Source organism: Rhinatrema bivittatum, chromosome 1 (assembly GCF_901001135.1).
Source record: "Rhinatrema bivittatum chromosome 1, aRhiBiv1.1, whole genome shotgun sequence".
In the NCBI taxonomy this organism is placed as follows: Eukaryota; Metazoa; Chordata; class Amphibia; order Gymnophiona; family Rhinatrematidae; genus Rhinatrema; species Rhinatrema bivittatum.
In genome coordinates this window covers 780,305,521-780,328,283 of record NC_042615.1, presented here as the reverse complement: position 1 = coordinate 780,328,283, position 22,763 = coordinate 780,305,521, and the positions used below count along the sequence as shown (strand labels likewise).

Here is a 22,763-nt window from a genome sequence, read left to right as displayed (position 1 = left end):
GTCCTGTTTTGTTCACATGATTTATATTTATTTATTCTAGCCCCTGAGGCAGCCCCGGTGTGGGGCGAAACTCTGGCCTGAGTCGGGCACATATAAAAATCATTGGTCTCCATTTTAATAAAGTTGCATTTGGACATTTCTTTGGCGTCTAACCTCCATTTTTTGCCCAAACGGCTTTTTTAGATAGCCTATCCTCCTGCTTTTTTGGTCCCCTCTCTTTCAAAGCAGTGGAGTGGCTTCGGGCCCAGTCGCTATCTGTACATGGCACTGTCAGTGCCAACAGCAGTGTTCTCTCCAGAGCCTGTTGGAGTTCCCTACAGAGACATCTACCTCCTCTTGCACAGGCTTCCTGATGAAATGGAAACTCGGATAAAACAAGAATAGGCAGGGAAGTTGCAGATACAGTGTGAGCAGGTGCTGGTTCACAATCCTCACGCCAAGGAAGGGAGCACTGCTGCTACTGCCAGCACTGTGTGCTGACATTGACAGGCCCAAGGCCAACCACTGCTTTGGAAGAGAGCGGAGGAGAGGGAGGGGGTGTAATGGGGGGGGGGGGGGGAGTGAGAAAGAGAGCAGAGGCGCATTGAGTGGCACCAAGAGGGAGATGGGGGTGGCAGTGGTGGAGACTGACAGGGGCATTTTTTTGCCCCACTCTGCCATATGTTGTTCTATGCATCCCCCCTATCCTGCTGGCCTGGTTTAAGGGAGAAAAGAGAAGACATTTTAATTTGTTAACCTATTTTAGAGTTCAGAATCTTTTAGGGCAAAAAATGTGGAACATGATGAAATTTTTCAGCAATCTTATGGGATTTTCTCTCCAAAAATGGAGCACCATTAAAGTCTTTTTTTTAATTTTTTTTTTTTAAGATTAGTCAGTTTAGTTGTCATGATATCCACAAAGAATATGCATTGAGGTATATTTGCATACAATGGGAGGCAGCGTGTGGAAATCTCTCATATGCATATTCATTTGGGATATCATGAAAACCAGAGTGGTTAGAGGTACTCAAGGACTGAGTTGAGAACCACAGTTTCAGATAATTCAGCAAGCAAAGAAAGAAATCATTCAGTGCTTCTTTTTTATTATTTTTATGTTTTGTTCCTGAAGAAATAGTCTTTTAAAGTTTTCAAAAGCTCTTGAGAATTAGCTGCTTGTACCACTATGAATCAGAAGAAATCAGGGCACTGCTGCGCTGAATCTCATTTAAATCCCAAACAGACAACACAAGCATATTAGCAAAGTATAAATATATCAGGACTCGCTGCAGAGCAGACTCAGGGAATGACTTTTTTTTTTTTAATCTTTTTATTTAACAGACAAGGATATGAGAGAACAGTACCTTAACACGGTAGAGAAATTATATTACATTATTTTCAAACACTCATGAAATATATTCAGATAAATAAGAAAAAGCCTCAAATTTTCCAATACCAACACCCAAATGAGCCTCAAAGCCTCATATTGTTCAGTTTGACCTCAGGGCTACAGGTGAGACATTTAACGGTCCCTATCTCAGGAATGCGATATCACCATGTGTCACATTTTAGAAATTTTCTTCTAAAATAATGCAATGGAAAATCTAGCAATATGAAAAAATTGTAAGGTCAGCATCTTCGCATTACATGAGGTGATATTTTCTTCCCCTAAGCCACGGAGATACATTGCAGGTGTCAAAGCCAGGCGAACCGCTGGTAACCAACCCAATTCCCAACTCAATCTACCACCAGAAACCTTGCATAAAACAAGCCTATTACATATGCAAATATGATCCCTCTTCTCCACAGTTGCCCCAGCACAGAGCACTAGCAGCGGGACAGATTTTTATAAAGTATATTGGATATCTGTATATTCTATTTAGCAACTTAACAAGGAGCTCGGTTCTATTACAATATTGGGAACGTTTATGTGTATTTTTCCAAATAATTTCCCAAACTTATGAATTAATATTAATGCCTAACTCCTCAGTCTAGGAATGGATCAATCATCTAGAAGTACTGTCTACACTACCAGCCTCAAGAAAGCAACTGTATTTGTTTAAGATCATTTATATTCTGCCAATCCAAGCACCTTGCTCTCAGTGGATTACAAATATAGATGTAATGCAAAGACCATTCTGGTGTGATAAAGGTGTTTTTCTCTATAATGTTAGGCTCTCTAGGGATCCAACCCCAATCATGCAATGATGTGAGAACTCACCTTAGCCCTAGATAAATGTATTCACCTGATTATATATCTCAAATACAGAATGACCCTAATCATCAGAGCCAAGAATAGAATATTTCATTATATCTTATTTCTTGCTTTTTTACTTTTATCACTCTGCTGCACAAAAGTTGAGAATTGCCCTCTGCTTGGTAATCCCTTTCCCCGCTGTATCTTATTGTCATCTTATATTTTATTGTGAACTCTTTATGTTAGCTCCCCATGTCCCAGGTACAAAGCAGGGGCTGAGCACAGCCTCCCTCCACCAGGCTCAGGAGACATCATGGCAATCATCAACTTGAGCAAAAAACTTCCACCGAAGCAGAAAGTCATTGGATGTGCAGGCAGGTTGCTGGTAGGAAGAAGTCTTTGAGTTGTACACTTTTGGCTTGGATAACTGCAAGTCTTCTAATGCAGAGTCTGAGTATTTTTTTTTTATTTATTTAGCGTTTTTTATATACCGAGGTATAGCAGAGTTGCCTTCACTCCGGTTTACATTATAACAACCAGTTACATTGAAATTTGACAAATTACATTAAACAGACTGAGAAACTGACATATAAAATTAGTAGGCCACGTTTGACTCCCACCGAGCCAGTGGTATGCTGCTCAGGCCTGGCAGGAGAAGAGCGAATATGAGCAACTCCAAGACTTCCTTTCTCCCAGTAGTCCACCTGGAAATACCCCTTAATCCTACTCTGTCAGGCTTACTTCTTCCTTATCCTAGGATGGGCTTCAAACAGAAGATGAGGAACGATTTTGGACAAGCAAAATGTCCAAAAAGACCTCATCTTATATTTAGGCCAAGAGAGTGTACTGCATGCACAAAGGAACATAAAATAAAAAAATATATATATTTTTAAAAGACTTGATAGCACCCTTGTTCCAAATCTGCCAAACATAGTGGAACTCTACCTGGTACCAAGTAGCCATACCCAGAGCAAAAGTACCCATTGTAATAAAAGGAGCATTATATATAAGGTGAAATTTAAACATCGGGGTTCATTTCCTTTCTGTGACAGACAAGTGGGATTACGCTCATTTACCAGCAGGTGGAGGCAGAGAACTTGTTCCCGTCTGTCTGAGGTCAGCCTCTATATTCTGGGATAACAGGGTATTAAGTCAGTAGCCTATTGCCCTAGCTTCCTTTCCCTCTACTACTGTACTTTGTTCCTCTTTCATCCACTACATTGTTAATAAGAGTTGAAAATGGCCAAATTATAATAAAAGCGAGAACAAAAAAGAAAAAAAAATAACATTCAGATACTTATCCAGATCACGAACAGGTTCTCTTGTTCTTCCTATTTCGATACTTACCTTGCTCCTTTCTTTGTGAAGAAAGGGTGGCCTTACATTATCTTTTTTCCTTTTTTTGAAATTCGCAGAGAGAAACTTGGCAGTGAGAGAGAAAGAGCTTTCCAAACTATACATTAATTAAATCCTCCAATCTTTCACAGTATGAGAGAAAAAAAACTTTCCCCAACTATTTTTCTTTTCGGGGAGGGTTCTGGACTGGTTTGTCAGGATTCAAGGAAAGGAAGTTAACGGTAAGTTTAAATTTCACTTTATTCTTTGTCCAGCAGACCAGTCCAGACAAGTGGAACATGTCCAAGCAGTGCCTACCCTGGGTGGGATGAGGCCTCTTATGGCCCTAAATCTTTTCTATCAAATGTTACTTTCTCTCATGCTTGCAGATCCAGCCTATAATGCTTTACGAATTCATGTAGAGAGGACCATGCAGCTGCCCTACAAATATCCTGTGTAGACATACTAACTTGTGTTTTGCCTATGATAAGGCCTGGGACCTTGTTGAATGGGCCTTTAAGTTGGGTAGCACTTCTCTGCCTTTCGCAGTGTAGTCCGCTATAACCGTATCTTTGAATCATCTTGCAACTGATGCTTTGGACATGCCCTTTCTTTGACCTCTGAACAGGATAAATATCCTGTCTGACTTCACAACAGAACTCTCCTGACATCTAACAGATGTAGGCTTTTCTTGGTCCCAACTCACTCTGATCTCTTGAATGCTGGAAGAGATATTTCCCGATTCATATGGAACTCTGACACTACCTTAGGCAAGAAGGATGGGACTGGGCAGATTGTGACCCTGTCCTCATAGAATGTCAAGTAAGGATCCCTCTATGACTGTGTCTGGATCTCTGAAACCCTTCTGGCTGAGCATATCACTACTAAAAATATTGAGGTCCATATTCAGGGGCTATGCAACTGAGCTAGTTAGCTGGATAAACCTATCCAGCTAACTTATCCAGGATATTTACTGGCAGGACCACGCTGTTGGATATACCCAGCTATCTAAAAGTTAGTTGGATAAGTCTATCCGATTAATTTTATGACAAGTCTATGGCCCAACCACAGTTAGCCAGGTAAGTTATCCAGTTAAATCTGAATATCAGAGTTAGCAGGATAACTTATCCAGCTACCTCGACTCCTCCCTGTTATCTCCCCATCCTACCCACCACTTAGCCAGATAAGTAGTTACCCGGCTAAGTGGTGACTGCTGAACCTGGGCAGATATTCATCCATTGCCACTTAGCTAGATAAGTCAAAACTTATCCGGCGAAGTAACATTGAATATCTCTATATCTTCAACATCAAGTCCTTTACCAATGCTTCTCTTAAGGGTTCTTGATTTTGTTAAGGACCTCAACACCAGATTGAGGTCCCATGCTAGAATTTCTTGCCTATCCATGGGAGGCACATGTTTTACTACTCTGAGGAAGCGTACCACATCTGGATGGGTACCAACCAATGACCCACTCGACCTCAAACACGTTAATGCTGCTACCTATACTTTCAATGAGTTTAATGCCAAGCCCTTGTCTAGGCCTTCCTGCAGGAAACTTAGAATTGTTCTAATCTGTGATTTGATGGAGCAACACTTTTCTCCCGGGACCAAATACAAACAGCTTCCAAACCTTACTGTATGGCATGGACATAGACCACTTCCTTGTTCTCAAAAAGGTCAAGACTACTGAGTCTGAGAAGCCCTATTTTGCAGCTTTCTTCTTTCAATAGCCAAGCTGTAATATAATAAGGACTTGGATCTTCCATCACTATAGGGCCCTGGCAGAGAAGGCCTCTGTTCTCTACTAGTCTGAGCAGCCTTTCCCTGCTCAGTCTTAATTAGTCTGTTTACCACGGGGCACAAGGGCCAGTCCGGCAATACCAAACTGACCCAGCTACCATAGTCTGTTACCTTCGGAGTGTGCTTGAAATCATTGGCTAAGGTGGGAACACAAAGAGTAGTGCATCTGTTTGCAATGACTGAATCAGTACATCTATCACTTCTGAAAATTTTCTTGGGTTTTGCTGAAAGATGTTTTGGCCTTGGCATTCGAATGGGTCTCCACCAGGTCCCAGCTGGGCTGCCCCCATGTCTTTACTATGCTTGCAAATGCCTCCTTGGCAGCTCCCATTCTCCTAGATCCAGCATGTGACGACTGAGATAGTCTGCCTGTTTTCTGTTCCTGCTATATGATTTGCCATCAGTACTGCTCAGCTCATCAGGCCTCTCATTTCCTTCTATAACTGCAGGCTCCAAGTGCCCCTTGCTTGTTCACATATGCTATTGCTGTTGCACTGTCCAATAGCACTCTTACAGCTTGTCCCTTCACCCTGGGGAGAATAATGTCGAGTGCTAGCCGCTAAAAAAAAATTGGTGTCATTTAACCACTCCTGGCTTCTCCTGGTAGGATAATTCTCTTCTTGTAGCTCTGATATATGTGGGGACCACCATGCCAGTAGTGCCTTTTGCAAAGGATACATTTGTGCCCTTGCCTAGGGAACCAAATCTAGGGCAGCAGCCACTGATGCGAGAACCTGCAGCTAAGACCTCACCTTGGGCTTCCTACTTGCTACCAATTTCTTCACTTAAGAACATAAGAAGTTGCCATACTGGATCAGATTGAGGGTCCATTAAGCCCAGAATTCTGTTTCTAACAGTAGCCAATCCAGGATACAAATACTGACAAGTATCCAAACATAAATAGATCCTTTGCTACTAATGCCGGTAATAAGCAGTGGTTATTCCCCAGGTCAACTTGACTAATAGCAATTTATGGACTTCTCCAGAAATTTGAAGAAAACATTTTTAAATCCTAATAAGCTAACTGCCTTAGCCACATCCTTTAGCAATGAATTCCAGAGCTTAACAGTGCACAGAGTGAAAAACAATTTTCTTCCATTTGTTTTAAATTTGCTATCTGCTAACTTCATGGCGTGCCCTCCAGTCCTTCCATTATCTGAAAGAGTAAACAATCGATTCACATTTACCCATTTTAGTCTTCTCATGATTTTGTAGACCTCCATCATATCCCCCCCTCAGCTGTCTTCTCCAAGCTGAAAAGCCCTAACCTCTTTAGCCTTTCCTCATAGGGGAGCCATTCCATTCCCTTTAGCATTTTGATTGCCCTTCTCTGTACCTTTTCAAGTGCATCTATATCTTTAAGATCAGTGGTGTAGTCAGAACTGAATTTTTTTGGGGGGGGCCCAAGGTTATCATGGGTGGCAGTAGATAGACATCTAGGTCTTCCTAGTTGTACTTTTACTGATAAATAAATGCCTTAGCAATAACTGTACAATGATTTCTGAGTAGTGTACAACAGCCATCATGTATGAGTGACATTTTAAAATATTTTAATTCTATTACTTCAAGCACATACCAAGATTAAAAATGCCTTATTAATCTGGATTAATTTATTTTATATTTATGGTAGTTTGTAAATATACAATATCATGTAAAAGGGTGGAAAAGGGTAAACAGTGGAGTGCCTCAGGGATCTGTACTTTGACCGGTGCTTTTTAATATATTTATAAATGATCAGAAAAGGAATATAACATGTGAGGTAATCAAATTTGCAAATGATACAAAGATATTCAGAGTAGTTAAATCAAAAGAGGATTGTGATAAATTGCAGGAGGACCTTGCGAGACTGGAAGATTGGGCACCGAAGTAGCAGATGAAATTTAATATGAACAAATGCAAGGTGTTGCATATGGAGAAAATAATCCATGCTGTGGTTACACGGTTAGGTTCCATATTAGGAGCTACCACCCAGGAAAAAGACCTAGGTGGCATAGTGGATAATAATACATTGAAATAGTCAGCTCAATGTGCTACAGCAGTCAAAAAAGCAAACAGAATTTTAGGAATAATTAGGAAGGGAATGTGAATAAAACGGAAAATATTGCTCCATGGTGAGACCACACCTTGAGTACTGTGTACAATTCTGGTTGCCGGATCTCAAAAAAGATATAGTTGCGATGGAGAAGGTACAGAGAAGGGCGACCAAAATGATAAAAGGGATGGAACAGCTCCCCTATGAGGAAAGGCTAAAGAGGTTAAGGCTGTTCAGCTTGGAGAAGAGAAGGCTGAGGGGGGATATGACAGAGGTCTAGAATGGGTAAGTGTGAATCAGTTATTTACTATTTCATATAATAGAAGAACTAGGGGGCACTCCATGAAGTTAGCAAGTAGCACATTTAAAACTAATTGGAGAAAGTTTTCTTTCACCCAATGCACAATTAAACTCTGGAATTTGTTGCCAGAGGATGTAGTTAGTGCAGTTAGTGTAGCTGGGTTTAAAAAAAGATTTGGATAAGTTAATGGAGGAGAAGTCTATTAACTGCTATTAATCAAGCTGTCTTAGAGAATAGCCACTGCTATTACTGGCATCAGTAGCATGGGACCTACTTAGTGTTGGGCACTTGCCAGTTACTTGTAGCCTGGATTGGCCACTGTTGGAAACAGGATGCTGGGCTTGATGAACCCTTGGTCTGACCCAGCATGGCAATTTTTTATGTTCTTATGCTAGATCTAGAAAGGTAAGGAACTCTCTTCTTCTTACTGCCCCCATAACTGACCTCAGTGTTTCCATTTTCAAATGACATACTGAGGTATCTGTTCACTCTTTTTAGGTATAATATTGAACAAAGCATCCCTTCTTTCTTTGGAACTATGTAGTAAAGCGAATATCCCCTTCCAATCTCAGACTTGGGGACCAGGGTTAACATTTCCAGGTGGAGTATCTTCTCTGCTGTTAACTGAATAGCTCCTTGCTTTAGTTGGGATCTGTAGGAAGACAAGTGTTAAGGAATAGGTGCATCCAGTTCGAGAGCATAGCCCTACTGAATAACTACTAGGATCCATCTGTCCTTCACAATATGGGTCCATTCCTCATAGAATCTGATAAATGGCCACCTACCAGAGACAGGGCCTATTTTCAAAAGGCCCGGCGGTGCACGTAAAGCCCCAGGACACGTGTAAGTCCCGGGGCTTTACAAAAGGGGCAGGGCATGGGCGGGACAGCGCGGTCCAGGGGCGGGGCATAGGCAGGGTCCGAGGCCTACAACACAGCAGCCATTGATGCTGTGTCGAGGGATCGCTTGCAGGCAGCCTGTCGGCGCGCGCAACTTGCGCTTGTCCAAAGGCAGGCGCAAAATGTAGGATAAAAGGTTTGTGGGGGTTAGAGTAGGGCTAGCTGGAGAAAGGGAACGGAGGAAGGGAAGGGGTGGAAGGTCACGCTAGGGGGAAGGGAACGGAGGAAGGCAGCTCGGCGCGTGCAAGGTGCACAATTGTGCACCCGCTTGCGCATGCCGACCCTGGATTTTATAACATGCGCGCGCATATTAGAAAAACGGGCGTACGTGTGCGTGCGCTGGGTAGCACGCGCACATGTAGGCCGCGCGTGCATGTTATAAAATCTACCCCCTAGTGAGGAGTGGATCTACAAATACTCATTTGGAACCTCTCTCTTGGGATCCCCTCTGGTTACCCCCAAATTTCAGCCCAAATTGGGCCTTCCCACCTTGTGGGTATGACCTCTTAATCTAGCCTATATTGCCTTGATTCTTTGGGGTGAGCTTAAAAAGTTCTTGCTACCCCTTAGCCTTGATCTACTGGTAATCTCTGGCGTTTGGAATTGCCAAGTATTTTTACAAATTTTTCTAGGTCTTCCCCAAACAATAAGCAGTCTTTAAAGGGTAGCTTTCTTAAACAAATCTCAGAGGGTGAGTCAACCACCCACTGACAGCCACAGGAATATTCCTGCCATAAATGAGGCCCCTTGCTTGGGTAAAGTCCTAATTAAATGATACAAAGGGTGCGCAACAAAAGCTGCCCCCGAGTCTACTTTGGCAGCTTCCGAATCTAAACTTTGGTGAGGCCTTACTGTTTTGTCATCATTTTCTTACCCACTAGAAAGGAGCCTGGGGATTGGGAGGTGCCAATCTCCTGAGGGTCTGAGCTTACAACTTTATGGCATAGCACCAAACACAGAAATGACAGTGGAAAAGGACAACATCGTCATCTAGTTTGCTCATTCCTGATGCAATACCACAAAGCCCACCCTATATCAAAGGATCGGCTGTTCTTAGCCTATGCTTTCTTGAATTCTATTGGTGTTTTGGTCTCCACCATCAACTATTCTATGCAATAATTACAAAAGAGCTCTCTCTATACAGCAAAATTCCTGAGCTAAGAAAATGGTTAAGTAGCTTAGGGAATCTAACCCATGACAATTTTAGAGCCTTAATAAAACTGCATATATATTTGCTTTATCTAACTGTCTACACATTATCTCCTGAACTATTCAGCAGACGGCAACCACATTTTTGGAGAGGTATAACTATATGAAAGCTAGAAACCAAAATAATATTTCCCATAAAACTTATGATGTAGCTCAAAATTCTTTAAAACAAAAGAAGAACTCATACAAATTGCTTTACAATTGTTTTCTTATTTGTTTTCTCATATTGCTAAAAAGATGTAACCCTCTCCTGGTTTCAGATCCCTAATACAGGGGTCCCCCAGTTCCAAGGCCACACTCGCTATCCCAGACCTCTCACTCTTCTCACAGTTTCTTTGCAGTAGTCAACACCTGTAAAGCCAGGATCCAACTGGCAGGAAGGAGGATACGCCTCTGGGGACTAGGCTCTTGGGGATAGGAACCCTTTCACACTCTCTCACAGCCACTCTTCGCATAGGAAACTCTCTTAAGTCAAGAAGGACGAATCAAAAATCAGGAATGGATTGGGAGTGGTGTTCAAAAGAAAAATGTTTATGGCAACTTAAAAAAAATAAGATCCAGGCAAGAATGGCAAAAACCATCATCATAAATAAAAGAATGATAACTCCCAGTATTACAATCTCTTTAGCCGTCTCCCAACTTGAATCAAATAGGCAAGGACATTGTAGTGGAAAAATATCTCCCTCTAAGCAAAAGAAAAACCTCTCCGACACATAGCTCTTCCAAAAATCAGTTCGTACCACAGACCCCACTTTTACTGGACAGAAGGCGATGCAGTACCAGGGCCCTGATGACGCTTTTATTGGACACAGAGCACAGGAACAAAAATTCAGTCCTCTCAGAGGGGTTGGCCCTTCCGAGCTGGACACTGGTCCCAAAAAAATCCTCTTCTTCCACCCCACAGAACCCTTTTAGGTCTGTGAAAGCTCTAGCAAAGCTTCTGTGCTTGAATAATCCCCACTGGTGCAGGCTGAGGGGCTTTACAGATCCACCAGAAAACTGCACTGCTTTCCAAAATAGAATCTAACTTCAACCAAAGAAAACCTCCACCCGCACTTTGAGCATGCTCAGAGTTTATAAAGAGAGCCTGATCAATCCCAAAATAGGGGGGGGGGGGGGGAGATAGCCAACACCTGGGGAGGTTCTAAAAATGTAAAAATCTCTCAGCAGATGTTTGGTAAGTGTGCAAAGCTACAGTTACAAAAATAAGCAATCTGAACAAAGGAATACTCAGTTCTGTCCTACAGACATCTAGTGCTGTGCATAGTTTTTTTTTTGCACACTTCTGATTTTTGCAGAAAGTGGTGTTGAGGTCTCAGGGCGTCCCTGGTGTCTCAGATTCCAAGGCCCTGCGTAGAGGGACGTTTCCGCAGTTAGAGAGCATCATCTGCCATTTGGATGCCCAATTTTCCAGTCTCACAAGGTCTTCCTGCAATTTATCACAATCTGCTTGTGATTTAACTACTCTGAACAATTTTGTGTCATCTGCAAATTTGATTATCTCACTCGTCGTATTTCTTTCCAGATCATTTATAAATATATTGAACAGTAAGGGTCCCAATACAGATCCCTGAGGCACTCCACTGTCCACTCCCTTCCACTGAGAAAATTGCCCATTTAATCCTACTCTCTGTTTCCTGTCTTTTAGCCAGTTTGCAATCCACGAAAGGACATCGCCACCTATCCCATGACTTTTTACTTTTCCTAGAAGCCTCTCATGAGGAACTTTGTCAAACGCCTTCTGAAAATCCAAGTATACTATATTTATTTATTTATTTATTTTTAGATTTTTATATACCGGTGTTTCTGTATTAAAATACAGATCACATCGGTTTACATTGAAACATAAAAATTATGCCAAGAGGCGGTACATATAACAAGGTTATAGAACTTGGAAAACATGGAAAACAGATTCGAATAATAACACTGATAAAGTTGTAAAGTCTCTGAGAAATCAAATCATAAAATAAGGCGTAATTGTCTAAGATAAATGTGATCTGCAAAAGGGATTGCGATGGTGAGAAAATCTTGATAGCTGGAGGTAAAAAATAATCAAAGTTCTGGAAAAGCTTGGCTAAACAGCCAGGTTTTAATTTTCTTTTTGAAGGATGCGAAGCAGATCTCAAGGCGGATGTCTGGCGGGAGCATGTTCCATTGGACGGGTCCTGCTAAAGAAATGGTACGTTTCTGATGTAAGGATATCGTTGAAGGAACATAGAGTGTGCCTTTATAAGCTCCTCTGATAGGTCTAGTTGAAGAGTGAAAACGTAGTTGGGTGCTTAAGTGGAGTGGGGATATGTTGTAAATAGATTTATGAATTGCTGTGTATACTTTATAGAGAATCCTTTGCTTAATAGGCAGCCAGTGGAGGAGTTTTAGTATGGGGGTTATGTGGTCTCTTTTATTCGTATTGGTAAGGATTCTAGCTGCAGAGTTCTGAATCATCTGGAGGGGTTTGATGGATGAGGTTGGTAGGCCAAAAAGGAGCGAGTTGCAATAGTCAATTTTTGTTAGTATAATGGCTTGTAGAACCATCCGAAAATCATTGAAGTGGAGAAGTGGTTTCAATTTTCTCAGGACAAGAAGTTTATAGAAACAGTCTTTAGTGGTGGTGCTTATAAATTTTTTGAAGTTAAGCTGATTATCTATCATGATGCCTAAATCACGTACATATGGTGAGTGATTAATTGTAGGAGTGGTAGAATTGAGTGGGACAGCTGGGTATATTAGATTGTTATTAACGTCATGATTGATAATTAAGATCTCTGTTTTGTTGTTGTTGAGAATGAGGCTGAGACTGGATAGAAGATGATTGATTAGTTGCAAGCAATTATTCCAGTGAATCAAGGTTTTGTGTAGGGATTCTGAGATTGGGATGAGTATTTGGATGTCATCCGCGTAAATGTAGTGTGTTAGGTTAAGATTTTTAAGAAGTCGACAGAGAGGGAGAAGGTAAATGTTGAAAAGGGTTGGAGAGAGGGAGGAACCTTGAGGGACTCCTTGATTTGCTGGGACCGGGTGTGATTCTTTGTTGTTTATCTTTACCTTGAATTGTCTATTAACCAGGAAGGACTTGAACCAGCTGAGTACTGTTCCCTTAATGCCTATGTCTATCAGACCTTGTAATAAAGATGAATGGTTGACAGTGTCAAAGGCCGCAGAGAGATCTAAAAGAATATATCTACCGGTTCACCTTCATCCACATGTTTATTAACTCCTTCAAAAAAAAAAGTGAAGCAGATTTGTGAGGCAAGACTTGCCCTGGGTAAAGCCATGCTGACTTTGTTCCATTAAACCATGTCTTTCTATATGTTCTGTGATTTTGATGTTTAGAACACTTTCCACTATTTTTCCTGGCACTGAAGTCAGGCTAACCAGTCTGGGAGAAAACTGCTGCCTAGACCAAGAAGGTTAGCCTTCATCCCCACAGAAGGGACCCATACCTTGGGGATACAGGAAAGGGGAATGAGAAGTGTGAAGACAGCCCTGGTTACACATTTTTTTGTGTACCCTTGGAGAATATGCCCCTCCAAAGAAAGGGTTATAGAGGCGACAAGGAATAATTTACCATTCTTACTTCACACATGGGTGGCTTGAAGCATAGCACAATTCCCCTGGCATTTCAAATCATTTAAAGTGGGTAGCTCTACAAATTAACATTTGTACTGTCAAAGACAAATTTTTGGTGGTTGCAGCTTGCATGGGATGTTGTCAACATTCCTGTTGTAACAAAACAGCTGCATAACTGTCAAACTTCAACAGAGGAAAGTGGTTCAAGGAGGCTAAAAAAACTGAACAAATACATTACAAATTAGTAATGCCTGTGCTTTCTAAATGTCTCCACCCTACTCACCTCAAACTGGAAACAAAAAGTAGTTAGTCTGCCAAGTATGTGTCAAAAGTACATTTTCTATTTCCTGTATCTCTTGAAACCAGAATCCAAACCAGCAGATATATCCTTCCAATTATCTGTTCAACAGCAGCTATGCAGGATGCAAGAAATCTCCAGCACATCTAACTCAGTCACTGTCCTACCAGGGACAAGAAACAGGGTTAGCTCTAGGATTGCTCTCATCTAAATGTATTCCTTGAGCGGCAGTGTGCTGCTATTCATTTTCATCCCATCAATCCTGTACTTACAGGAGGTGGCAATATCCAATCTGGACCCTTATGGAACTGAATATGCAATCAAGTTGGACTTGGAGAAAAGAGATGGACTTGCACAGCCGAGATTATCTGAACGGACATTATCCTGGGAACATTCTGAAAGAGACTTTGCTTAGGGCTTTTCTCTGCGGCTTCTCCACAGATTCCCCAAGCTCTGCCAAGAGAACTTTGTTAACAGAACTTATTGCAGGGCACTATAACTGTGACTTCTAAACTAAGCTCAGGTCATACTCAGCACAGTTGTTCATTAACTTGAACGCAACTGTTTGCAAATATTTCCCTGGAGGGCTTTTGGTTAATTTGTGAAATCTTACCCCTTTCTGCCGTCATATCTCACAGCAACATCTGTGAAATTTTGGGGGTTTTATCTGTCATCCACTAAAAGGGATTTCATCGAGACAGCATGACCCTGGGCTGGTGCAGTACTGCATAGGGAAAGAACCTGGCTTAAATTTACTTTACAGCTGGGCTAATTTAGTGGCAACTGCGAAATGCTTAAGTGCAAGATAAGCTTAAAGATAATACATAAATTCTGATGGTCTTACCTGTCAGTGTTTATACTGTAAAGCTAAACTGAAATGGTAACAAAACCAAGAAAAAGAATTGTACCATATTAACCTTATTTTAGCTTATGCTGCTAATAAATTAGTTAATTCATAAAAATTGTCTGTATCTGCTCCCTAAAGCTAATGAATTCGTATCATAAGATTGGTTAAATCTGATAATCAAATGTAAAATATCCACCCAAGATATTCCTACATAATACAGGTCCCAGTGAAATCTGAGTATTTTTTTTTAAGGTTTTATATTTTAGAATGTGCTTGGTAGTAGAGGGAGCTTCAGTTGCTGGTACTGAGATATCACCAGAATCAAATATCGTTTTTGTATGGTGAGTTGTATGAGGAAATATCTTAGTTCTGTTCTGCTCCATTTTGGAATCAGGAGATTTTATGGATTGAATTTTCAAAGGAGTTATGCACGTACATGTAGCATATACCATAGCAATTTTCAAAAGCCCATTTACACACACAAAACCTTATGAAAATTCAACCCTATGAAGTGAATTTTCAAAGGAGTTACTACGCATTGAAAAGTAACAGTTTTCAAAAGTCCTTTTACACATGTAAATGCTTTTGAAAATTACCCCATATGTTTACATTTAACCCTAAGACAGTCATGTGTTCAGCATGGCACGCATGAGTAATAATAAAATATCTGATTTTACAACAGTTGCTATTTATGGGGTTTTTTTCCTTCACTATTTGCTTTCTTAAATAAAAAATAATGTGCATGAATTGAGCCCATGGTTTTGTCAGGCATTTATTTATTAAAATATTTTTTTATTTATAAATTGAATATTTATTAAAATATTTATCTGCCTATAGCTCTACAAAAAAAAAAACAAGTATTAGGGGCCTCCTTCCTTTCCTTATACACCCATCAGTGTGATTACTCTTCCTGCAAGCACATCGGGCAGCAGAGAGGGAAGATCATACAGAATCTAACAATGCTATCTTCTTCTCATTCAGGATATTAATGGTGCCTAAAGAGGAGGCATTTATCACCAACATAACCGGAAGAAAGCTGGAAAGCGGTGAGAATTTGCTGCATAGGTTACAGCAGCCAGACAGTGCCAGAGATAGTACAAGGCTACCATACTCTCTCTCTCTCTAACGAGGCCATGCTTGATATTGTACAATGGTACTCCCTTCAGCTACAGTATCAGAGCAAAAAAATACTGGTAATCATTAGGGCTGTACCAAAAAACAAATACTGAAATTTTGTTTTGGTTTTCTTTTGTGACAAATGCAGTTATATTGTATAATTTCAGCCCCACATTCCATGCCCTCCTCAACTCCCAACATGGCTGAATGCTTCAACCTCTCTTAGCTGGGCATGATGACCCCGAGGATGATTATCCTGTAATTTAACTAAACTGGGGGGTGCGACATGCATGGCTCTCTGTAACCATCTCAATTTGCATTTCTTTATTTCCCCCAGAGTCAATGAGATTGGTGTCTAGGAAACAGCACTATGACATTTATAGAACATCTTAAAAGTACTATATTGGTAGTTGGTTAAATACATTTAATATACTAGTCGGAAGGTAAAATCTAAAGACTCACAGGCCGATGCAGAACAGTGTGTTCAGCTGAACACTCCATTTTACCCACACTTCAAAACATTTTCTGCACGCAAGACTTACTACTGATGTAACAAGGAGTTTTGCATGCAAAAAATGTCAATTTATAAAAGGGAGTACTGCTTGCGCCCTCACATGGAAATTCCATGCTAATGCGGGCATTAAGTACTACTCCCCGATGCAGAGAGATGCATTGGCCCAACTTGGATTTTCTTAGTGCTGGAAACTTAACTCCAGGTCAGAGATGGAGTTAAGTTTACAGCACTACTGCGCTGGCACTTAAAACCCCCAAAAAGGGGGGGAAATGACAGAAAAAGGAATCAGCAACACTTAGCTGGATAAGTATGGACCTATCCAGCTATTTGGCCAAGGTTTGCTACTACTTAGCTGCTTAACCAGGTAAGTACTCTTTTCCTGTCAGCCATAATGCCCCTTCCTTCCTGAGCTAAAATGTCATTTTGGCCTGTGCTTAACATTTTCCTTTCAACACACTTTTTTTTTTTAAACTTCCGATGCATTAGCATAGCAGTAAATTACTGCATCGGAGAGTTAAAAAAAAATTAATCTGGGCCTTAAAACTATGCACTGAAATCCATCAGCCTGTCAATTTGTATACCACTTTAAAGCCATTTCAGTTTAATACATCATATGTGAATAGACTACAATTTATTTGATATTCTGGGGAGAAGCTCAGTTACATTAGAAGCTTTAACAGCTTGAATGGGAGTCTTAAATTGTACCATACCGTGTAGTTCAAGACCATGTACACACCAACCAAAGAAAGATCCCTACAGCACAAACGCTTAGAAAAGCATCTACACTTATAGCTATTTTACACAGAGTAGGGTTGCCAGATTTTTGTAAATATCAGGAGGGCAGGAGGAAGAAAGTATTTAGTAAATTAGTTTTTTGGGATGACCACAACAGAAAAATAATCATTTTCAACTCAGGGAAATATCCCACTTAAATAGGGGCACCCGGCAAGTCAAATATAGAGGATTCTCCTACCCTCTTCACTCAGCTGCTTTTAAAATGTTTTCTACTCTCGAACTGGCCTATTCTTTCTCGACAGCTAATTCTTTAGCCGCCACGCTACTGCAGCTGCCTCTGCCTCTTGCGGTAGCGTTTCTCAAATGTAGCCACCAATGGAAGTTTTGCAGCTGCCACGAAACGAAGGCGTCCACTAACACTAAATCTCAATGCACCCGGGCTAGCTAGAGTTGGTGGCTGCTACCCAGAAAATGTGGTGTTAAGAGCCCCTCTCCAACAGTGACCCCCTCCCCACAGTCAGCGATTTCTACAAAGTGGCACACGCCGATTCTCACCTTTGTAAAAGGGCTAGCATTCTGCAGGACCATAGCAACATCACCATACTGGGCAATAATAAAACTACATGGAATACGCCCTTAGACTTTATAGAGGCAGCTTCTCCTGTAGGCTTCACAGAACGTGAACTGCTTGAAGAGTTACATTCAGCATCATGAAAGTTTACTTTATAGTCAGGTCTGCTCAAACTTAAATCAGGAGGGGGCAAACTTGTATTTACACAGGGCCACATTAGTGGCTCTTGCCTGCACCAGAGGCCCTCTCTGAGCTGCAGTTGATTAGCAGGATTGGGGGGGGGGGGGCATTTCTGGCATTTCTGTGCTCTGGTTGGAGAGTCAAGGGCCTGAGTAATATTAAAAAAAAAAAAATTACTAGAAAAGGTTTTCCCAGCTCTGATCTACTCCTTTTCCATTTAAGCTGCCCAGATACTGCTTTCCCCAACTTGTCCCTGTGGAGACTGCCCTGTAAGTAGTTCCACGTTCCGTAGCCCTCTGTGTCCATGCCGCCCTCCCCTCCCCCTCCTCCATTTCCAGCAATCAGATGTTTGTAAGAACAACTGATTTTAGTTTTGTTTTTTTTTATCTTGTGTACTGCATTCTTTCTCCATGCTTATGCTACCACCGTCTCTTGGATCCCTGCGATTTAATTTGTTTTTTAAATTGCCACAGGCCTGAAATCTGGATTTGTCATTATCACAGTCTGCCTACAAGACAGCAGTGAATCCATAAGTTGGGCCGGTGGCAATTTTTGGGGGGGAACCAGTGAGGCGGTGGCAGCAGATAGGCAGGAGGCGGCGCTCGGTGCAGAAACTGCTACGGGCTGAGATAGATGAGGCCACAGAGGACTTGAGGAAAGATGCCCACTAGCTGCTTTTGGCCCATGGGTCGTATTTTGCTCCTCTACAGACACCCCTGCCTTCAGGGAGGGAGACCACACACACCTGCCAACTTTCTTGTAACTTTTACAATATGTACTTTGTAAATGGAGCAGTAGCTGGTGTTGCTAGCACAGTATCACTTTATTTTTACATTCACAATTGCAGTTCCAAAGACTGAACATTATTTTCCTCAGTGATTTTTTTGGGGGAAACTTTTACTGGATACTTCTGAAAATAAACTGAATTATGTGTTATGTAGTGAATTTCCTCTCTAGTAATGCAGAATCCTGAGACGATACTTACTTAGCAGCAGATCTTTAAACTCAGGAAGACTGGAGGAGGCACAGAGTTGATAGAAAATGTGATAGTTACGTTCTTCTTCAGCCTATAACAAGGAAAAGAAGGACTTATTTTAGGTACAAATATTAACCAGATATATTTATAACTTTTCATATTTAACATCAGCATTGAGCTCAGTACTCTTACATACTTGGCAGTTTCATACAATCTGCTACAAAGCTGCAGTACTAGTTTTTTTTAATTATTTGGTTAGCAATTAAAATAAAGAAAATCATTGATCTCCTTTTACTGTTCTGACTTCTATTTCATCCCCTTCAGGAATTGAGAGTTGTACCCACTCCCACCATTATGAGTCAAAGTAAAACTGGAGCACTAATGAACTAGCCCCTTTTTATTAGAGCCCCATGCAGGTATCACGAGGATAACCCATAAAATGAATATGGCACGAGCACCCGAGAAAAACAAAACAAAACACCACCACATTTAATTTCTAAAACAGAGGCGGCACGGCAGTTTAGGGTGAATGTAGTTTACGTTTGAACACATACAGGACTTAAGTCTTTCCTCTGCTTCGTTGCTGCTCTCACACAGTTCTCAACCCTATCCAACTTTCCACTTACAGCTAGAAAAGTAAACCCAAAATGCATTTTATTGAACATCATACCGTTATTTCTGGAAAACACAAAATTCAATAATTTAATTGCAAAATTTAGAAATGAACTATGGGCTAGTTCACAAAACGAGAGTGAACGGGTTGGCGCATGCTGGGATGTTGCCCATCCTATCATCAACCAAACAGAACCCACTCCTCATGCCCCCTACTCCCACCCCGTGGCAGAGAGAGGGAAGGCAGCGGTGCAGGGGCGCAGTAAAGCACACGTTCCTGATCAGGGGCAGAAGGGCAGCCATAGGGACTGCCAGTGCATATTCATGGTGTGCCCTCATGCTGCTGGCATCCTATCACCAGTCTCACTGCTAAGGATGGGAGAGGGAAGAGCAGAAAAGTGTGAAGACGAAGGCAGTGGAGGAACCGGAGGGGGAAAGATGAGGAACTTCAAGAGGAAGGCACCTGAAACCAAGAGGGGGTGAGGAGAGGAACCCATGGAAGATAAAAACCTAAAATGGGGAGCCATGTTCTGGGGGACAGGTACTGGGAAAGAGCAGAAGGTGGAGGAGGAGGAGAAAAAAAGGTATTATGGGAAGACGAGGGGAGAGAGAAAAGTGGAGAGGAAGGGAGAAGATAAATAGTTGATGGAAGAAAGCATAACAAGAAAGATTTAAAAGATACAAGCAGAAAACTGGAAGGTTGATAAAGTGGAAGAAGTGGAACAGAGATTGGAGGGCTGGAAAGGAGGCGACATAGTACCCCTACTATTTTTCGACTTAAAACCTAACCCAATGACACCGACATCTTTTGTTGAGGACTTGCAAGACTGGAATATTGGGCATCCAAATGGCCGATGAAATTTAATGTGGATAAGTGCAAGGTGATTCACATAGGGAAAAATAACCCTTGCTGTAGTTACACGATGTTAGGTTCTATATTAGGAGCTACCACCCAGGAAAAAGATCTAGGCATCATAGTGGATAATACTTTAAAATCGTCAGCTCAGTGTGCTGCAGCAGTCAAAAAAGCAAACAGAATGTTAGGAATTATTAGGAAGGAAATGGTTAATAAAACAGAAAATGTCATAATGCCTCTATATCGCTCCACAGTGAGACCGCACCTTGAATACTGTGTACAATTCTGGTCACCGCATCTCAAAAAAGATATAGTTGCGATGGAGAAGGTACAGAGAAGGGCAACCGAAATGATAAAGGGGATGGAACAGCTCCCCTATGAGGAAAGGCTGAAGAGGTTAGGGCTGTTCAGCTTGGAGAAGGGACGGCTGAGGGGGACTATGATAGAGGTCTTTAAGATCATGAGAGGTCTTGAATGAGGTAGATGTGAATCGGTTATTTACACTTTCGAATAATAAAAGGACTAGGGGGCATTCCATGAAGTTAGCAAGTAGCACATTTAAGACTAATCAGAGAAAATTCTTTTTCACTCAACGCACAATAAAGCTCTGGAATTTGTTGCCAGAGGATGTGGTTAAGCAGTTAGTGTAGCTGGGTTCAAAAAAGGTTTGGATAAGTTCTTGGAGAAGTCCATTAACTGCTATTAATCAAGTTTATTTAGGGATTAGCCACTGCTATTAATTGCATCAGTAGAATGGGATCTTCTTAGTGTTTTGGTAATTGCCAGGTTCTTGTGGTCTGGTTTGGCCTCTGTTGGAAACAGGATGCTGGGCCTGATGGACCCTTGGTCTGACCCAGCGTGGCAATTTTTTATGTTCTTACATTTCTTGTGCATCCTGCATCTCCACAGCTTTTGGGCCATCCTCTTTTTGGGATAGGTCTCCGGGGTATAAATTGCCACCGAGCATGTGCAGTAGTCAGAGGATTAGGAGACATAGCCGAAGAAGGAGATATTGAGAGAATAAAGAGATCATCCCTGGATCTCACAGTATAGAGGAGTTGATTGTAGAGGAAAAGGTTTTGGTAGGTCCCCAAGGCCTAGTCAAGTGAGAATGTTTTGAGACCAAGAGATTTTTTGAGGTTTTTAAAGGAGGGATATTTGGATCAGCTCTGGACTGAGAGGAAGGACTCTCTGGAAGGAACAGCTATATCCCTATTTTTGCATCTTGCGCCCAGTTAATAGCATGGTAGAAGACAGATTGTAGTTTTTGAGCATTTTGAGAAGTATTTTTGAGATGAAGTCTATTGTGAAGCTGAGGAAATATTCTCCATCATCCCTCGTATATGTTGGAACTGGAGGAGAATGTACCTACCCTTCTTGGGGAAGGCATTTTGGACCAGGACACAGCTGAGAGGAAACAGAACAACTAGAGAGGCACTATATGGACAAAGAAGCCTATTTTTTCTTTATTTGTATTTTCCTCATATTTTATTCATGATTTTTAGGATCATGGCCTAGACATTTGTCAAGCTTAAGTAAACTTTTTTATTATTTGAACACAAACCATGGACTCTAAGCATTTATTCAAATGAGCCCTTTTGGATCAGCTGACAGCCCCTCACTACGAGTATTGAGCACAAAGTGAGAGTGACTGTACAGCCTGGTAACCCCACCACAGCACCTAAGGCCCCGGAGCTCAGGCCTAGTCTGTGCTGGAGAACCTCAGCCCCCAGAGCTGAGAGTGAGAGAGGTCTGGGAGATTAAAGAGAACCCTGGGTCTTTGCTGTAGCCCCTATATCAGGGCCCCTCCCATCTGAGAGGGGTTTAACACTTGAAACTCAAATTCCCTCCATGAAATGCCATTAAAACGCATTGTTACTGGGGTATTTTCTGTCATTTCTCCTGACTAATATGTTCCCAGATCCTGTCTTGTTTACCTAGTTACATATTTTAGTTCCAGGGGGAATTTTCCCTGCACCCCTGGTCAAAGGGATACCTGCATTTTTATCGGACCTCCGGGCTTCCTGTTTGGAATGTGGGTACTCTCCAGGAGAGGAGATGTGAATATGCGTTTGCAAGCATTAGTTCTACTTTGACCCTATCTAGGAACAAGCATGTGTATACTTGAGAGCTCCTGTGCTGTGGACCATGACAGGCTAAAGCTGGATAAACTCCAGAGGAGAAAGAAGAAAGCCAAAGTTAAGAATGCTTGAGCAGTTTTAGCTTATACTAGTAACTGTGTGGAAGAAGGCATAACCCCAAGCTATAAATATAAACACAGCATACTGGAACTACCGTGACCCCATACGCGCTTTATTTTATTTCCATTTAAGAGACTGGAATCTCAGTGGATAACACACTTTGCCTCAGGGGTAGCAGAATGCCTATTTAAATGAGAGGGGGCCATGCCAACCAAGCTCCATCCCTTCCCCCTCTGTCGCCAAGCTCCCCATGGGTATCTCTCTCTCTCTCTCCCCCCCCCCCCCTTGTTCACCATGCCCCTTCCCCATCCCTCTCCCCCTCCCCAATCCCCAACTGTGATCACGAGGAGGAGAGCGCTAGTGCCTCAGGGCAAGCGCTCCTCCTCTTTCTCCTCTGCCACCTGGCCCAGCTGCAGCTTTGAATCATGTGGACTGTACATGATCCCGTGCTGTTCAAAGCAGCCGATGAGCCCTAAGCTGCAGAGGCGGAGGGATGCGGCGGATGCACTGCTGCTCTCCTCCTCTTGCAGCCAAAAC

At 41.8% G+C, this 22,763-nt stretch overlaps 1 protein-coding gene across 3 annotated transcripts in view; it reads right to left on the bottom strand.

Annotated features, from left to right (window-relative positions):
* MYO5B (myosin VB) overlaps positions 1-22,763 on the bottom strand; it is an 896,473-nt gene that overhangs the window by 442,467 nt on the left and 431,243 nt on the right. For all 3 annotated transcript variants that reach the window (XM_029580146.1, XM_029580135.1, XM_029580157.1), the window contains exon 7: positions 18,567-18,648. In XM_029580146.1, coding sequence (XP_029436006.1) covers positions 18,567-18,648 — 82 coding nt within the window. The remainder of the gene's footprint in view (positions 1-18,566; positions 18,649-22,763) is intronic.